The sequence below is a fragment of the Bipolaris maydis genome (genome assembly GCF_028858645.1).
Source record: "Bipolaris maydis strain C4 unplaced genomic scaffold PSV08scaffold_1, whole genome shotgun sequence".
NCBI lineage: Eukaryota > Fungi > Ascomycota > Dothideomycetes > Pleosporales > Pleosporaceae > Bipolaris > Bipolaris maydis.
Genome location: NW_027093857.1, coordinates 753,575 through 772,147, shown reverse-complemented (window position 1 = coordinate 772,147; position 18,573 = coordinate 753,575). Strand labels below are relative to the sequence as shown.

Sequence of the window (18,573 nt, the reverse complement as noted above, 5' to 3'; positions counted from 1 at the left end):
GGCGTGTGTGGCCGTGGTGTTGGAGCGGGAAGCAAAAATCGTACGATTCTGATGTCAAACCGCGCGGGACTGGCCGCTTTCCAACTGCAAGCCAAAAGACGCACGCACACACGCACGCACGCAAGAGTGCACGCGAGGACCCTGGATCTTCGGAATGCACGTCGGAAATCTCGCCTTACTAGCTCGCATATCTTCTTTTTAGCCTGAGCAGTGGGGGTATATAGGGGAAAAGGAAGGCTCTTTCGTACTTGCAGCTCTTGTATAGTAGGCGTGTTTACTTGGGGAGTTTTTTTTTCGGTCACCGAAGAAATGCTCCCGGGCAGTATTTTTGTGCCGCTTCCCTCCCTCCCTCCTCCCCCCCCAATAAGCAAATAATGTTTTTTGTGCACACAATTTACCCACACGCATAATACACACGAGAGATGGTGCCTAGCGGCGATTGCAGGCACCCACGCCAAGATGCCGCATGTACGGCCGCATCACGGGAAGAAGCATTCGGGAGTCTGGGGGTACTTAGGGCCTTTTCTTTTCACCGTTTTCTGGTCTTGTGCACTAGGGTGTAATCTTGTTCATTCAGAAAGAGGCGTCATTCATCTGGTTGACTTCGAGCGTAGTGGATATACTCCGAGGAGGAGAGGGGGAGAGGGTGTCTCTCTTGATATGGACCGAGAGTTGGTGGGGGGGCTTCAGGGCGCGCTGATTGGGTGGCTTGCGACGGAGTCCGATGGAAGAGACATACCGGAGGAGACCCGAGACCCGAGCATCATGATTGAAGGACCAAAAGTAGTGACAGACAAAGCCGCGGTCATAAGACGGACGGGGCGGGTTTATTGATTGTCTTGTTTTAGTTTCTGTGTAGATTGTCTGACAGCAATTGGAGTGCTGGCACAAAAAGTTTGCGGCGCGGTGGGGAAAGCGTGTTGCCCTGGCGGTGAACAGAAAAGAGGGCGATCGGAGGAATCGGTGGGGAAGGGGGCAACATGGGCGACTTTGTTGAGCGGGAGGGGTAAGGGAGGACGGCAAAGGGGCATTGAGGCATCACGACAGCGATTTGGCCGCAACTCAGGGACAGAGGGCGGGTGGGGGCCAATGGAGCGGGACGGGCGGCATCGCGATGGGCCTAGAGAATAATGTTGTTTTTGCTGAGAGATAGTGAATGGGGTGGACGGGCAGTGTGAGTGGAGGTCGCGATCGGGTGGCCCTCTCGCTCGCAAGAACAAACTAATTCGGAACTGGCTCTCCCAACACGCCGATTGCTGGCACCGCCATGGCGGCCAATGCCCACCCTCTTGCACTACACGCTTGGTTCTGTCGGGCCAAGGACCACTCTGCGGACATGGAGTTGCACAATGGAATCTTCTAGTGAGCATTTTGCAGCGTCAAAAAGTTGTGGAGTTTTGTTTTTCCGAGCGGAGTCGGGAATGGTTTACACCAAGGAGTTCCGACCGAGTTCCGACGCCCGCCATGTACGGTGGCTTGGGAGCGATCGAGACATGGCTAGGGGCGGCATGGGGTACGTGGTCCAGGACCATCCCAGGTTTGGCATCGCTGGGTAATGTGCAGCTTCGGGTCACGCTCAACAGCTCTTCGGGATGTGCATTGGGGTGTTCCGCGACCCTCCTTGGGAAAAAAATTAACACTGACACAAGTCCTCGCCCGCCCACTTTGCGACTACTGTTGTTTCCCTCTTCCTCACTTTGCTTCCTCTCTCCTCCCTCTTTCCTTACCTCTCTCTCTCTCTCTCTCAAGTCTCACTCACCTCACTATACATACACACGCCCATATATATCTACATACTACAGTGCTGTATCTTGCCCTACAGCACTCTCTCCCTCACAGTCCAATCCTTGTTTGCAGGTGCTCTCCTCCCGGCACCCGTAACATATACCTTTGGACGCAATTAGTATCGGAAGATTGCTTTTGAGCGGCCTCCCCCCCTCCGATACTCCAGCTGTAATCTACTAATCCTTCTGCTCGGATCCTCCCACCAGCAGAGTCGTTAGAGCAGCAACTGCACCCTTCTCCAAACAAGAGGGTGTGTGCATCCGATTTTTCTGCAGACCAACCGACGTTGGGTCTCATTTGTAGATCTACGACACTAGAGGCCGAGCTCCAGCTTTGCCCATTACTCAGTGGAAAATTACCCGATCACTCGCCGGCCTGAGTTCCCGACCAAACTTTCCCCTCCCAACTCCCTCCACATTCAACTAATTCCCTGGTTGCATGGGATTACCAGCAAACAATATGGCCGGGGCTGCTCAGAACGGAGTCAATGGGGATGCCAATAGCACCCCGAGCTCCTACTCAGCCAAGTTCGATCTTGCTCCGCACTTTATCGGCGGCAACAACCTCAGCGTAGCCTCTCCCGGCAAGGTCAAGGACTTTGTGGCAGCTCACGATGGACACACAGTCATTACCAATGTAAGAGAAATCCCTCCCGCTAAACAATTGTTGCTTGGGGTTCGGGCGCGCTGACTCGGCCTTTCTCCGCAGGTTCTCATTGCGAACAACGGTATCGCCGCCGTCAAAGAGATCCGCTCGGTGCGGAAATGGGCATACGAGACATTTGGCGATGAGCGGGCGATTCAATTCACCGTCATGGCCACGCCTGAGGATCTCCAGGCCAACGCAGAGTACATCCGCATGGCGGATCAATATGTCGAGGTACGTTGCCACTTGCAAAACCTGGGATGGGAGCGGCAAAACAAAATGGAGGACCGACTAACAGGTACATGCAGGTACCCGGCGGTACCAACAACAACAACTACGCTAACGTCGAGCTCATTGTCGATGTGGCCGAGCGAATGAACGTCCACGCCGTGTGGGCAGGATGGTGCGTATTCTCTACATGAATTGGGAGGGGCAAATTGGGCTGACATTGTGTTTCTAGGGGACACGCCTCGGAGAACCCCAAACTCCCCGAATCGCTTGCCGCTTCACCCAAGAAGATCATCTTCATCGGTCCTCCTGGATCCGCCATGCGCTCGCTTGGTGACAAGATTTCCTCCACAATTGTCGCACAACACGCCGGTGTGCCATGCATTCCATGGTCAGGAACCGGTGTCGATGAGGTCAAGGTTGACAGCAACGGCATCGTCACAGTCGAGGACGACGTCTACCAAAAGGGTTGCACCAAGTCGTGGCAAGAGGGTCTTGAGAAGGCCAAGATGATTGGCTTCCCCGTCATGGTCAAGGCCTCAGAAGGTGGTGGTGGCAAGGGTATCCGAAAGGTCGAGCGCGAGGAAGACTTTGAGCAGCTTTACAAGGCGGCTGCCTCTGAGATTCCTGGATCGCCCATCTTCATTATGAAGTTGGCGGGCAGCGCACGTCACTTGGAAGTCCAGCTGTTGGCTGATCAGTACGGCAATAACATTTCGCTGTTCGGACGTGACTGTTCGGTACAGCGACGACACCAGAAGATCATTGAGGAGGCACCGGTAACAGTTGCTGGCTCAAAGACCTTCCAGGAGATGGAGAAGGCTGCCGTCTCGCTCGGACGGCTCGTCGGATACGTCTCTGCGGGTACCGTCGAGTACCTCTACTCTCACGCTGACGACAAGTTCTACTTCTTAGAGCTGAACCCTCGTCTTCAAGTCGAGCACCCTACCACGGAAATGGTAACGGGCGTGAACCTCCCAGCCGCCCAGCTCCAGATTGCCATGGGTCTCCCATTGCACCGTATCCGTGACATTCGTCTCCTGTACGGCGCTGATCCCCACACCAGCTCTGTCATCGACTTTGACTTCTCCACCGAAGGCAGCGCCAAGAGCCAGCGACGACCTACTCCTAAGGGTCACTGCACGGCCTGCCGTATCACTTCTGAAGATCCCGATGAGGGCTTCAAGCCATCTGGTGGTACCATTCACGACCTCAACTTCAGGAGTAGCTCCAACGTCTGGGGTTACTTCTCCGTCAGCTCTGCTGGTGGTATTCACAGCTTCTCTGACTCCCAGTTTGGCCACATTTTCGCTTATGGCGAGAACAGACAAGCATCGAGAAAGCACATGGTTGTTGCGCTCAAGGAGTTGAGCATTCGTGGTGATTTCCGAACAACCGTTGAGTATCTTATCAAGTTGCTCGAAACACCTGCTTTCGAGGAAAACACCATCACAACTGGCTGGCTCGACGAGCTCATTTCCAAGAAGCTGACTGCTGAGCGACCGGACACCATGATTGCTGTCATTTGCGGTGCTGTTACCAAGGCTCACGTTGCAAGCGAAGCATGCATCGGTGAATACACGGCCAGTCTGCAAAAGGGCCAGGTCCCGTCAAAGGATGTGCTCAAGACAGTCTTCCCTATCGACTTCATCTACGAGGGCAACCGATACAAGTTTACCGCTACCAAATCGACCATTGACAGCTTCACTCTATTCATCAACGGAACAAAGTGCTCGGTCGGTGTTAGGGCACTTGCCGATGGCGGTCTCTTGATCCTGCTCAGCGGAAAGTCGCACAACGTCTACTGGAAGGAGGAAGTCGGCGCCACCCGTCTCTCGGTTGACGGCAAGACTTGTCTGCTTGAGCAAGAGAATGACCCCACTCAACTGCGAACCCCATCGCCCGGTAAGCTCGTCAGGTTCCTTGTCGAGAACGGCGAGCACGTTGACAAGGGCCAACCTTTTGCTGAGGTTGAGGTCATGAAGATGTACATGCCTTTGATCGCACAGGAGGCCGGTATGGTCAACCTGATCAAGCAGCCAGGAGCCACTCTCGAGGCTGGTGACATTCTCGCTGTCCTGGCTCTCGATGACCCATCCAGGGTCAAGACTGCCCAGAACTTCACCGGCCAGCTTCCCGACCTTGGTGCACCTCAAGTGCCCGGAGCCAAGCCCCCGCAGCGATTCAACTACCTATACTACATCCTTGAGAACATCTTCCAGGGTTTCGACAACCAGGTCATCATGCAGAGCACCCTCAAGGAGCTTGTCGATGTCCTCAGGGATCCCGAGCTGCCGTATGGCGAGTGGAGCGCCCAGGCGTCTGCTCTTCATGCCCGTATGCCACAGAAGCTCGATGCTACCTTCTCCCAGATTGTCGACAAGGCGCACAGCCGTAACCTTGAGTTCCCTAGTAAGGCGCTCAACAAGGCGTTCCAGAAGTTCGTAGAGGAGAACGTAGCCAAGGGCGACGTTGCCTTGCTCAAGGCTTCTTTGGCGCCTCTGGCTGATGTCATTGACCGCTACTCTGAGGGTCTCAAGGCACACGAGTACAGTGTTATGATCAAGCTTTTGGAGATGTACTGGGCTACTGAGTCGCTCTTCTCGTCTCGCACATCGCGTGACGAGGAAGTTATCCTCAAGCTCCGTGACGAGAACCGTGACAACATCACCAGCGTTGTCCAGACTGTCCTGTCGCACACCAGGGTTGGCGCTAAGAACAACCTCGTCATTGCCATCCTTGACCTCTACCGACCTAACAAGCCCGGTGTCGGCAATGTGTCCAAGTACTTCAAGGACATCCTCAAGAAGCTTACTGAGCTCGAATCCAGGCAGACTGCCAAGGTCTCCCTCAAGGCTCGTGAGGTCCTCATTCAGTGCGCTATGCCCTCGCTTGAGGAGCGTACAGCACAGATGGAGCACATCCTGCGCTCTTCCGTCGTCGAGTCTCGCTACGGCGAGAGCGGATGGGACCACCGTGAGCCCAACTTTGAGGTCATCAAGGAGGTTGTCGATTCTAGGTACACTGTCTTTGACGTGTTGACCCAGTTCTTCGTCCACTCTGACCCCTGGGTTGCTCTTGCTGCCCTGGAGGTGTACACTCGCCGTGCTTACCGTGCGTACCAACTCCAGAACATCAACTATCACAATGAGGGCGAGCAGCAATGCTTCCTTTCTTGGGACTTCATCCTCCGCAAGGTCGGTGAGGCGGAGTACGGTCTCGCCGTAGAGCCTTCAGAGCCTGGCACACCAAGCACCCCAGGATTTGAGCGCCCGCCTCGCATCCAGTCCCTGAGCGACATGACCGCATGGCAAAACCGCTTCGAGGGTGAGCCCACCAGGAAGGGTGTTGTCGTCCCTGTCGACTTCCTTGATGATGCCGACGAGCTCATCAGCAAGGCTTTGGACATTTTCCCCAACCCTGGCAAGGAGAAGAAGGCTGGTACTGGCTTGAGGGAGGGCCTGACAATGAAGCGCACCCCTACCACTGGTGTCAACGAGCCCAAGCACAGTGATGAGCTCACTGGTGTTCTCAACGTTGCTGTCCGCGACATCGAGGGCAACGACGACAAGGAGATCCTCGACCGCATCCTGCCTATTGTCGAGGACTTTAAGACGGAGCTTTTGTCGCGCCGTATCCGCCGCATCTCTTTCATCTGCGGTCACAAGGACGGAACATACCCCGGCTACTACACTTTCCGTGGACCCAACTACGAGGAAGACGCCAGTATCCGTCACGTCGAGCCTGCTCTTGCCTTCCAGCTTGAGCTTGGCAGACTCTCCAAGTTCAACATCAAGCCAGTCTTCACGGAAAACCGCAATATCCACATTTATGAGGCTATTGGCAAGGGTGCCGAGAGTGACAAGCGCTACTTCTTGAGGGCGGTCGTCCGATCTGGCCGTCTTCGGGAGGAGATTCCTACCGCTGAGTACATGATCTCTGAGACGGATAGGTTGATGACTGACATTCTGGATGCATTGGAGATTGTTGGCACCTCGCAAGCTGACATGAACCACATCTTCATCAACTTCTCCCACGTCTTCCCTCTGAACCCCACCGAGGTTGAAGAGGCCATTGGCGGTTTCTTGGAGCGTTTCGGTCGACGACTCTGGCGCCTCCGTGTCACTGGTGCTGAGATCCGTATCATTGTGACTGACCCTCAGACGGGCATTCCTTACCCACTCCGTGTGATCATCACCAACACCTCTGGATACGTCATCGAGGTGGAGATGTACGCTGAGCGCAAGTCTGAGAAGGCTGGCAAGTGGCTCTTCCACAGCATTGGCGGAACCAACAAGATTGGTTCGCTTCACTTGCAGCCAGTCTCTACTCCTTACCCCACCAAGGGTGCCCTTCAGCCCAAGAGGTACAAGGCCCACCTTATGGGTACTCAGTACGTGTACGACTTCCCAGAGCTCTTCCGTCAAGCCACCGAGAACAGCTGGATCGAGGCTATCAAGAAGCAACCCTCGCTCCGCGAGACTCAGCCAGCCAAGGGAGAGTGCCTCGAGTACTATGAATTGGTGCTTGATGACACTGACAGCCTTGCTGAGGTCAACCGCGACCCTGGCCAGAACAACATTGGTATGGTCGGTTGGATTGTGACTGCCAAGACGCCCGAATACCCCCGTGGCCGCCGCTTCATCATCATCGCCAACGACATCACCTACAAGATTGGTTCCTTCGGACCTGCGGAAGACAACTTCTTCCACAAGTGCTCTGAGCTCGCACGTAAGCTTGGCATTCCCCGAATCTACCTGTCTGCCAACTCGGGTGCACGAATTGGTCTTGCCGAGGAGCTCATTCCTCACTTCTCCGTGGCGTGGAAGGTCCCTGAAAAGCCAGAGGCTGGTTTCGACTACCTCTACTTGACACCCGAGAAGTACGAGCACTTTGTTGACGGCAAGCGCAAGGATGTCATCTGCGAGAAGGTCGAGGATGGCGGTGAGACCCGCTACAAGATCACTACCATCATTGGTGCTGAGGATGGTCTCGGTGTTGAGTCCCTCCGTGGCTCTGGTCTCATTGCTGGTGAGACATCAAGGGCTTACGAGGACATCTTCACCATCACTTTGGTCACTTGCCGTTCAGTTGGTATGTATTTCCATCATGATTTGTGCAACAACTTACTAACATTTGATAGGTATTGGTGCTTACCTTGTCCGTCTCGGTCAGCGTGCTATCCAGATCGAGGGCCAGCCAATTATCCTCACTGGTGCTCAGGCTATCAACAAGCTACTCGGTCGTGAGGTCTACACCTCCAACCTCCAGCTTGGTGGCACGCAGATCATGTACCGAAATGGTGTTTCACACTCGACTGCCGGTGATGACTTTGAGGGCGTTTCCAAGATCGTCAAGTGGCTGTCTTACGTTCCCGACAAGAAGGGCAACCCTGTCCCGATTTCTCCTTCGGCTGACGCCTGGGACCGTGACATCACCTACTACCCCCCCGGCAAGTCTGCCTACGACGTCAGGCATCTCATTGCTGGAAAGGAGGACGAAGATGGCTTCCAATCTGGTCTCTTTGATCGCGGTTCGTTTGAAGAGACTCTTGGTGGTTGGGCTAAGACTGTTGTCGTCGGTCGTGCTCGCCTCGGTGGCATCCCTATTGGTGTTATTGCTGTCGAGACCCGCTCGGTTGAGAATGTCACGCCTGCCGATCCCGCCAACCCAGACTCGATTGAGCAAGTTGCATCTGAGGCTGGTGGTGTCTGGTACCCCAACTCTGCATTCAAGACTGCTCAAGCTATCAAGGACTTCAACAACGGTGAGCAACTGCCGCTGATGATCCTTGCCAACTGGCGTGGTTTCTCTGGTGGTCAGCGCGACATGTACAACGAAGTCCTCAAGTACGGCTCGTACATTGTCGATGGCCTCGTCAAGTACCAGCAGCCCGTCTTCGTATACATTCCTCCATTCGGCGAGCTCCGTGGTGGATCATGGGTCGTTGTCGATCCTACCATCAACCCTCAATTCATGGAAATGTACGCCGACGAGGACTCTCGTGGTGGTGTTCTCGAGCCCGAAGGTATCGTCGGCATCAAGTACCGCAAGGAGCGCCAGCTTGACACCATGGCCCGCAACGATCCCGTTTATGGTGAGCTTAAGCGCAAGCTGAACGACAAGGATACACCAGAGGCCGAACTCAAGGAAATCAAGGCTAAGATGAATGAGCGCGAGAAGTTGCTTCTGCCCATCTACGGCCAGATTGCCATTCAATTCGCTGATCTTCACGACCGTGCTGGTCGTATGCAAGCCAAGGGTGTCATCCGCAAAGGACTTCGCTGGCAAAACGCCCGCCGCTTCTTCTACTGGCGCCTTCGCCGCCGTCTCAATGAGGAGTACATCCTCAAGAAGTTCGCCGCTGCTGCCTCACCAACACACGAGAGCCCCTTGGCCGACCCAGCCACCCGTGCTCGTGGCTTCGAGATGTTGAAGCACCTGTCCAGCATCCCCAACTGGGAGCAAGACGACATGGCCGCGGCCACATGGTACGAAGAGAACAGGCCTTTGGTTAGCGAGAAGATCGAGCAGCTCAAGTCTGACGGTATTGCGGATGAGATTGCACAACTCATGCGCAAGGACCGCGAGGGTGGCTTGAAGGGTGTCATTAGCTTGCTCAGCACGCTACCAACAAGTGAGAAGGAAGAGGTGCTCAAGATGTTGAGCAAGGCGTAATTGTGCGTTTTCTACGTATTCTTTTTCGCTTTTGATGCGCTTACGGCATGGCATGGCATTTTTATGAGATGTTTATGCTTCTTTTTCTTTCGGGTGTGGGGGAAATGACTGGGACGGCGATAGTGTAACTTTAGCGTTGTTAGTGCGAGAACTTTTTTTGGGAAATTTTCTACTCTCACTGTCAGCAGTTTGAGAGAATGAGAGGGAAGCAAAGTAGTTTCATGAGGGGGATAGATGGGTCAGGAGGAGGCTGTGTTGGGAGGCACATGTTTTTCTCCTGGTCCTGTCTGTTTTAATACATGTAGCGAAATCAAACTTATTCAAATTAGTTGCTGTAACTAGTAGTGTATTTATACTGTAGGTTAGTGGTTGCACGATACAATAACGATAAGACACTTTCACTAGACGATCTACATTTATTGCTATACGTCTCTTTTACTCGTCATTCAACGACTAAAGGCAGCGGAAAGCTCTATGGGTGTATGAAGATAGCCATGCACCCACACTCAATTCAACACCATCACTATCCATGAAAATCCCCCCACCATTTCCTGTCTAGCCCTCCTTACTCTCCCCATAATCCCACTCTCCTTTCCCTCCCACTCCCATCCCGATCGGTCCGAGAAAAAAGCATCCTTCGAATCGCAAGGTGAGGTGGGCGCAGATCACCTACGTCTCTTTCTACAAGACTCCACTTTTTTCCCGTCTCGGGGCGGGGTTGTTGTTCCAACGAATGCCCTAAACCCATGCACAAGATACGTCACTCGGCTCCAAAAGCTGTTTGGAAGAGAAAAAAATCTCCGTGAGGGCATTGAACATAAGCTCTTTCCTTTCTCTCTCTCTTCCTCAACACAATTGAAGCTCAATTGACGTTACCCGCACTACTGTATACTGACGCATCCGCATCCGCATCCGCATCCCGTTCTCACGTGCTCTATTATATCCATCCCGAGCATCCATACATCCACACACCCAAGCCCATCCAGACGGGAAAAGCGTCAAGAAAGAGTGAGGGGAAACAAAATGGTCTACACAATTGTCGTCCACCTCGTCGCAAAAGACGATGCAGAATGCATCCGCAAGCTCAGCGCCAAGCTCGTCGAGGCGAGCCAGGTGTACAGCCAGGATAAGGAGACGCTGAGCTGGTTCGTCATGCAGGATACAAAGGAGCCGCGCAAGTTTTGTATCGTGGAGCGGTATGCGCAGGAGAGTGTAAGTTTTCCCTTTTTCTTCTTTTCCATATTTACCGCCCCCTCCCTCCCACATCTCTCTTGTCACAACGACGAAGGGGTGGGGGGGGAATGTTTTTTCCCTGCACGTGATAAACCCACCTTTCTTCACATTCCCCCCCCCCCCCCGCTTTCCTTTCTCCATTCCCATCATTATCAGTCAAGCGCGGGGGGTTTGGGTAGCAAGGGAACCAACCCAAAAAGAAAAAAGATTTGGAAATTAAGGAGAGAATGTTTATGCTGATGCGTGAGGGTGTTTTTTATGTGCAGTCCCAACAATACCATCTTAACAACCCGTATTGGAAGACGTTTGATCCGTACGTTATTCCGCTGCTGGCGGAACCCATGGATCTGCGCCGCTTTGAGGAGCTGGAGACGAGTGGCAGCAAGGCGAATGCGCATTATCATGAAGATGCGGTGAGGACGGAGACGAGTCTGGGCGATATGTACAAGGGTACTGATGCGTAGGGTGGTTTTTATTACATTCAAATTCATTTTTGCGCAGTTGTCAAAAACAAGGGGTTTTTTTTGGACATGTGGTTTTTGACTTGAATTGAAAAAGAGTGCGAGTGCATTGTTTTCTTTTGGTTAGATGATGGAAAGTGAGAAGGTGGGAATTACTTGTGTTAGAGGGGGGGGGGGTATTTGGAGTGGTTATCAAGTAAAAACAAGAGTATTTCTGGGGTTATATGGAAAGATGGGGTGGGCGCAACGATATGGAAACATGATATCAGATACGCAAGTGGTTAAAATAAGTCAATTCTGATTGTCCATATAGCTATACGGTGGTACGAGCCTCATCTCATAACCTTGGTAACGCGTACACACTTCCCATCACCCGTCTCAACTTCATCCAAGTCACCCATGGCCTTTCCCGTCGAACGATGAACAAATTCCGGATCACGGTCCAGAGCTTCAGCCTGCACCGCAAAAGAGCGTTTCAAATGGTTCAAAGACTCTGTAGCATCGCCTTTCCCAGCGCTCTCGGGCGTCATCGCCTGCCACTCACTGTGTCGTTCGCGCCAATCCGGACCCAGAATATCTACCAGATTGATAGAAGCCTTGCGATTGATGTTCCTGCGCATACGTGGATGCCACATGTGATGATGTATCATTCCCGAGGCGAAGAGCTGCGGTTCTCTAAAAAGTGGACTGCCCCAGATTTTGTTGACTTCGCGGATGTACTGGGCGTATGGACGGGTATTGACGCGCTCCATAATTCTATTCTCTTTGATACGTGAATGACCCCGACCAAACATGATAATAAATTGCTCCTGGAGAACTTTGAGAACGGTATGGTAGTGTACGTATACGCCGAGATCGCGCAGTTGGACTACGGTTTGAAGGCCGATACTCCACCCTAGGCGTCCTATGAGATGATTTTCGAGCAAGCGGTGGCGGTAGTGTTTCTTTGCGAATCTGGAGTTGAGTATGTTTTGTTCCAGGGTGGCGTTGGGAAGTAATCCGGCTCTGAATCCCCATCTAATAAGACCTTGGATGAGTGAGGGCTGGAAGATTTGTCTGACTGGATGAAATTTGTTCTGGCGTTGCGTGACCGTCACGGGAAAGTTGAAGTAGCGGTTAGTCTCTGGGTAAAAAGCACGCAGCTTTGTGGTCGCTGATTCTAGGAAAGGCGATTTTGGCAGCGTCGCAAATTGGAAATGACTCCTGGGCGCGTACCAGCAGAGGAGCCAGAGGAGGAGACGCCGTAGCTCCCTCAACCTACCTTCCATGCCGAATCGGCGAATAATCTCGCGCCAGTGGAGCGGAGAGATGGCTCCCATTCCCATCTCAAGGATCATCATGAAGGTACGTGTTACGAAGCGGAGATCATCATACGTCTTTTGTGGAGGAGCAACAGGCCTGTGCCCTCTGCTTCGTCGACGCAGTAAGCCTTTGATCGCCATGATTGACTCCGGTGTCAGTATGACATTCTTAGCCCGCATGTCTTGAAGTACTGCCATGACATGCTCTGGTCCAGTGCGTGTGATACAAGTCTGTAGAAGCAGATTCCAGGCCTCCTGGCTTGGATCGTTGTGAAAGAGAGTAAGGATAGCCAGGGTACGCTGAGCTTGCAATCGATCACCCTGTTCAAGGTAGAAGTCGAGCAGTGTCCGCTGCACCTCAGCATCGCCAAATACATCTGGATGCTGGTCACTTTCAACTATGCTGCGCACCAGCTCCCACCTCTGCTCCGAAACAAACTTCTCCAAAGCCAATGAAAAGACGCAGCCTTGCAAAACGATACCAGCCACCCTAAGTTCTTCAAATCTGCTTTGGAGCTCTTCTATAGGCTGTGTCTGCCGGGCCATGGTAAGCACAGCCAGTGGTCCAATTTCGTTCACTCCCACCATGGAGAGCCCATGTATGACGGAAGCTGGCGGGAAGGTCCGCGTTGCGAACATACGGGCAACGAATGAATCTTCGAATCGAACGGGTGCAGTATCAGGACCTGACAAGCGGCGCATGAGCTTCTCATTGTACTTGGTTTTCTCACTGTGCAGAACCTTCCTCGTCCCTGTCACATCGACCTGTACTTTGCGGGCTATTGCCTCGACAGTAAAGAGGCGAACGACAGGGTGTGCTGCGACACTCTCTGACGGCATGTCACCGCGCTCAGTGCAAGTCATATGCCAATGGCGTGCTATTGCGATGGCACGTTTGTCTATCAAGGCTGTTACCACTTCGTCATAAAGGTCCCGTTCGTAGCTATGTTCATATATCTCCCTCAAGACTTCGTATGCGTCATTCTTGAAAGTAAGCCGACCTGACCGGGCCAATTCGCGCAAGGGGAGTTTCTTAAGGTGCAGGTTCTTTACCAGCGCATGGTGATATTTCAACGCTGCCCTGGGGTCCCTAGGGAGCCAATGGCTAATGACTAGGCTGTATAAACGAGGGAACGTCTTGCCCGTCTCGCAAAGTAATTCTCCTGCATGCTCCACAGCCTTCGTTACGACCCGGTGATGCTTTATGAAAGTTCCCCATAGAAATTCGGCGTCAGGCGTGTCCTCAGTGGGTAGCGAATAGCCGTGGTAACGAATGCTTCGCCAGACATTCCGGACGCCCTCTGCCCCATTGATCCTCTCTTCATATGCAAGAACGGTGGCAAGCTGTTTAGGGTCGTCCTCCCGCCCGGTCAAAGGTATGGCTTTATTCTTGAATATGTCGATTGTCGGTTTGACTGCGTCATTGGCATCGTCATTTTGAAGGGCTTCGCGGATAGACTCTCGTAGCGCTGCTTCCAGGGCTGCCTCTTTCATGCGTTTCCATTTTGGGTGTGTGAGACGACCTGTCCGATATGTGATACTGTTGGAATAGTTGCGGTGGTGAGGGACAGAGCAGCATTTGGTGGCTGTTGAGCAAGCGGCAGGGAATTCCGAGGCATTGACAATGGATCGCAGGAGTCGCAAGGCCGACGGGCTTGCGAGGAGCCTGTCGAGGGCCGGTGGCATCAACAAGACAAGATGCGAGGGTGATACTTGTCCATTGGCGGCCGCAATCGTCTTGCGGTCCCACGCTCAAGTCTGAAGATGCGGAAAGTTGCTGTGCCCAAACGGGTCAAGGGCCTTGGCATTCGACTCTCTTCCGCCGATGGATCATTCGACCTCGCGACGTAGAGAAACCGCCCATACCACGAAACCACCAATTGCCCCCGCAAACCACGCAAACATACATCTACAGACTTCAAAATGGCAGGGTACGTCTTGGATAGAGCTATGGACGGCATATTGGGCTGTGGGGAGCGCAGCGCCTGCCGCTTCGAGGCCCCCGATATGACACACAGAGCTCGACACTGACAGCCGGCAGCTGGGTTATGCGCGAGAACCGCGTGCCTCACTGGCAGCGCGAACACCAAAAGCACGACGGACTGAGGACCTGGGAGAAGGTGCGTTGTTGGATACAAGAGAGGGCATGACATGGCTATGATGCGACTACGAAGAGCATATAACGGAGCCATTGGGATGCATCGACCTGCAGCATCGACATAGTGGCAGGATATTTGCTGACATAGCTTGGTACAGGGTCGTGGCAAGTGGATGGTCCCCGGTTACAAGGTCCTCCTGTACACCAGCTTCGGTGCTAGCATGTACATGATGGGCCGTCTTGTTCTCGTACGTGTGGACACTACCTATGGCAGAAATACCGCTAATAGTTTCTCTAGGGACACAAGACCTGGGTTGGCAAGAACTAGAGTGTACAATTCGAGCATGATATCTACACATGGCTGGACTGGGAGAGACACATCCATGTCCATGTACAAGCATCCAACGAGTGTTTGACTTGCAAAGAGCAGCAACATCTCTCTTATTTCAATCAATAGAGCATTCTGCCTTTCGGCTCATACTAGTCTTGATGCTCTCAAACATCGTCTCCCACTCTCGAAGCTTACAGGTCCAGGCAAATGCAACAAAGCAGATCGGTGACATTACATTGAGCTAGGCCCGAACATGATAGTGACTTGAGTTGAAAATTTCCGCCTTCTTCGGCTTGGCTAGGTAAGTTGGCTCCAGGCAATGCGATGATGACTTTCGAATGCGACCTGTATCGGAAGAGGGCTTGTCTCGTCAATGGCTATCATTTCAACAATTATCGTTTTGCAATCCAAGGAAAAAGCATGCATATTCTCACGTTTTCTACTCCACTTCGGATGAAAAGTACGCGCATACGGCGCTGACGACACTGCGCTACCTTGAGGCTCTTGAATGACATCGCAATTGTGCCCCTCCATATACGGGCTAGTTCCTGTAAAATGAGGTCAGTGCCAACAGTGGACTAAAGCCGAGCCGAGATCCTTCCCCAGACCTCCTGCGCCCGCCAAAACTCCACGTACACCTGTTCATTGGGAGCTGTCAACGCAATGGCGGACTTCGTCAAGGGTCTCTTCGGGGGGCAGAAGCCTATGCCTGCCCCAGCTGCTGGTGATGATGGTACGTAGCCCTCAGGTTGCCCGCACAATGGCACGCCCAGCCATTGCGGCAACACAACAACGTATGCGCACGCTGCTAACAACACCAGACTTTGCCGACTATGCTGGTGCTCCTGATCCCAAGCCCGCAGCCATCTCGCCTGTTACAACTCTCACCGGCGCAGCGCAGGCGGTTCCCACGTCCCTCGGCGCGAACCGACCGTATACGGCATGGTACCGCGTGTGGGAGCGCACGAGCATAGATGATTTCCAGTTGGAGATTTACGTCTTGCCCTTCCTCTTCCTCCTTGTTGCTTTCCACCTTTGGGGCACCAGTCGCAACCGAAGCAAAGCGAAGACATGGATCAAGGCACATGCCCCTGTTCTGACCCAGGAATTCGCCCAGGTCGGCTATACGCGCCCGCAATCCGAGCAGTCTGTTACCGATGTCGACAGCCTGCTCAAGGAGAAGGCGGCCGATGAGTTCCAGACCTACGCGACCGGACGTCAGAACGTAGCTTTCGTCGATTTCAGGCTTTCGTTCTCCAAGGGCTACAACCCCTTTATGTGGCTGGGAGACCACATGCTCCCTCTGTTCTTTGAGAGTTTTCCTCCTCCCGTCGAGCGTGTTGGGGCCACGGCATACGTGTTCGATGGCCGTGAGACCAAGATTGCTCCATCATACGGCCAGGGCGATGCCAAGAAGGTTTCCAACAGCACTTTTGATGGCTTTGTCTTTGCCGTCGTGCACAAGGATATGATGAAGCGCATGCGTGAGGACCGGTACGACTTGTCTCTAACTACCACCCGCGACCACGCCAAGTTGCCAGTATGGACCACTGTCATGAGCGAAAGCGCCGAGGTTACGGATATGCTGCTCACTCCCGAGCTCATCAAGGCTATTGAGCAGGCTGGAGACAACTTTGAGGCTATCATCGTTACTGACCAGCCGATTGATGCGCCCAAGACGTGAGTTTAGAGTCTCCCAGACATTGAATAGAACTAACACGACGCAGCCTCGACGAAACCAAGCCTCGCAAGCGTATTCACCTCTCGCTTAAATACACATCCGACTACACCAACACTATGCCTCTGTTCCAGTACTTCCTCCGCCTCCCCGATTTCCTGGCCACGTCTGCGCACTTCCGTCCTGAAGCGCTCCGCCGCATCAAGCAGACGCGCGATGAGCAAATTGCCAAGATCCGCAAGGCTGAGGACGAGGAGAAGGCTGAGGAACGCAAGCTCGCTCTGGACAAGCTGAAAAAGGAACAGCGTGACGCTAAGCTGGGTCGCTTGAGCGCCGAGGAGCAGCGCAAGTTTTTGGAGAAGGAGCGCGAGAAGAATGCTAGGAAGGGAATGAAGAGGAGTACGGTCAAGGCTTAGAAGGGCTTGCCTGGGAGATAGTGGGGAGGAGAAGGAGAGGGGGGTTGGGAAAAAGATAATGTAGATGGGCATGGATGGCTTTTATGATTTAGTGTCATGTTGGAATGGATGGGAAATGCATACTGTGGTTCAGGATGTATAGTTTATTAGCCCTCCACCTCCTTTGCCGTTTTCAAGGGGGAGGTTCTGTATGAAAAAAAAAATTGAGTGGCGAGGGTTTGATACCGAAGTCATTGTATTGAAACAACCTTTTTTCTTTTGCGAGCTGCGTTTGATTCGTCATGGTGATGGTAAGTGATGTTTTGCAAAGCCTTTTTCCAATGTAAACCTGAGAGTTTTTTTTTTCTTCTATATAGCAAGTGCTTATCACGTCCCATGTTTTGGTTGTAGAGAGTCTTAAGAATAGTGTCAAAGCACTGTTTAGGGATTCGTATCTATGATATCTAAGTTGTTGAAGTATTGTCTATGCCCCCCCCTTGTTTCACTGAGTTGCTGGAAACTTGCTAGGTAAACGTTACCTTTAATGGTTAGGGGGAGGAGAAAGAATAGGTTGTAGTATTTCAGTGAAGTTTGGGGGGTGGGAGGGATGGTTGGTTTATGAGACTCGTGAATTCATGTAGATGGGGTGGGACAAGGTTGTTTGATTATGTTATTTCTTTTCTTACATTTCTCTCTCTTCTTGTGTTAAAGATTTGTGAAAGTTAGAGAGGTAGATAGATTTTTTTGCTTGGATCTTGGATTTTTAGTTTGGGTTTTTTTTATTTTATTTTTTTTCATTGCGAGTGTGCGGCTTTAGTATGGGTTTTTTTGGAGGGAAAGAAGGGAGAGGAGTGTCCAAGTGTGTATGATCTGATGTGTTATTATGTCCACTATATTTGCTCTCTCTCTTTTTCTTTTCTACTTTCTACTTTTTTTTTGTTCATTCTTGCTTGTAAGAAGAATGGGGTGATTCATGAGGAGTTTGGTGGGTACAGTATGATAGATTTGATACTGAGCTCTTTGAATAGTTTTTGTGGTGTAGGGTGGGTAGGAAGTATAATTTTATCTCATTAAGGAAGAGAATAGAGTTATGCTTTTGATAAGGATTGAATGTATAGGTATGTCTTGAAGCTGGGGGCTTGAGATTTTAACCAGTAACGGGAAGTTATATGGATTACGAACATAAGGAACAAGGGCGTACGAGATGGCTGGTTAGCTTTTGGATGTATGAACGAAGGTTTTTGGTTTTACAACTGTTTCTTTGAGGACGATGTGGTTATTATGTTTGGGAACTTATTATGTCATTTTTTTTAGTCCTTCATGTTGGACTGCATATAAGAGTAGAGCAAATAAACAAAGTTGTTTTTGAAGGCGTAGATGTGTTTCCTCAGTATCCAATATGTATATTCTTGTTAAATCAAGTGTTATCAAATTGTATGAAGCCTTTCCAGATGTAGACCATTTCTACTATTTTTGAGAGACTGAATAATATCCATATTGAGGCTCTAGTTCCTTCCGCTCAGTTGTATGACAGTTACATTGTGGCAATGCATATTGCGGACAAACACATTGAATACATGTTCTTTTTGTTAAGATTCCTTCTGTTACATGTCAATTGTAAGATAGTTTGGATTACATTTCTTTGCACCAATGATTCTATTTGCTAGTATTTCTTTGGTCACTCCGCCTGTTGGTCAAGAGCACGATTGAAGGAGTTCCATGGATGGCTTACGAGATAGT

The 18,573-nt window shown here is 51.9% G+C and overlaps 6 protein-coding genes across 6 annotated transcripts; 5 read left to right on the top strand and 1 right to left on the bottom strand.

The window, feature by feature from the left end:
- Positions 1–374: 374 nt before the first annotated feature.
- PSV08DRAFT_985 (uncharacterized protein) lies at positions 375–1,068 on the top strand. Its single transcript, XM_066093994.1, has one exon. It carries the CDS (start codon positions 460–462, stop codon positions 832–834), a length of 375 nt encoding a protein of 124 aa, XP_065949928.1. The 5' UTR covers positions 375–459; the 3' UTR covers positions 835–1,068.
- Positions 1,069–2,223: 1,155 nt separating this feature from the next.
- PSV08DRAFT_192566 (acetyl-CoA carboxylase) lies at positions 2,224–9,753 on the top strand (the record flags this gene model as incomplete). Its single annotated transcript, XM_014218960.1, has 5 exons — positions 2,224–2,421; positions 2,494–2,664; positions 2,739–2,833; positions 2,891–7,752; positions 7,802–9,753. The coding sequence occupies 5 exons, from the start codon at positions 2,224–2,226 to the stop codon at positions 9,334–9,336; spliced, it is 6,861 nt and encodes a 2,286-aa protein (XP_014074435.1). The 3' UTR covers positions 9,337–9,753.
- Positions 9,754–10,157: 404 nt separating this feature from the next.
- On the top strand, positions 10,158–11,074 carry PSV08DRAFT_192563 (uncharacterized protein). The gene is made up of 2 exons (XM_014218959.2): positions 10,158–10,548; positions 10,836–11,074. The coding sequence occupies exons 1-2, from the start codon at positions 10,360–10,362 to the stop codon at positions 11,031–11,033; spliced, it is 387 nt and encodes a 128-aa protein (XP_014074434.1). The 5' UTR covers positions 10,158–10,359; the 3' UTR covers positions 11,034–11,074.
- Positions 11,075–11,295: 221 nt separating this feature from the next.
- PSV08DRAFT_397819 (uncharacterized protein) lies at positions 11,296–14,053 on the bottom strand. Its single transcript, XM_014218958.2, has one exon. It carries the CDS (start codon positions 14,015–14,017, stop codon positions 11,363–11,365), a length of 2,655 nt encoding a protein of 884 aa, XP_014074433.1. The 5' UTR covers positions 14,018–14,053; the 3' UTR covers positions 11,296–11,362.
- Positions 14,054–14,180: 127 nt separating this feature from the next.
- Positions 14,181–14,773, top strand: PSV08DRAFT_254449 (uncharacterized protein). The gene is made up of 4 exons (XM_014218957.2): positions 14,181–14,262; positions 14,373–14,451; positions 14,588–14,677; positions 14,728–14,773. The coding sequence occupies exons 1-4, from the start codon at positions 14,255–14,257 to the stop codon at positions 14,755–14,757; spliced, it is 207 nt and encodes a 68-aa protein (XP_014074432.1). The 5' UTR covers positions 14,181–14,254; the 3' UTR covers positions 14,758–14,773.
- Positions 14,774–15,358: 585 nt separating this feature from the next.
- On the top strand, positions 15,359–17,117 carry PSV08DRAFT_254429 (uncharacterized protein). Its single transcript, XM_014218956.2, has 3 exons — positions 15,359–15,493; positions 15,582–16,440; positions 16,488–17,117. Exons 1-3 carry the CDS (start codon positions 15,424–15,426, stop codon positions 16,852–16,854), a joined length of 1,296 nt encoding a protein of 431 aa, XP_014074431.1. The 5' UTR covers positions 15,359–15,423; the 3' UTR covers positions 16,855–17,117.
- The last annotated feature ends 1,456 nt before the right edge of the window (positions 17,118–18,573 follow it).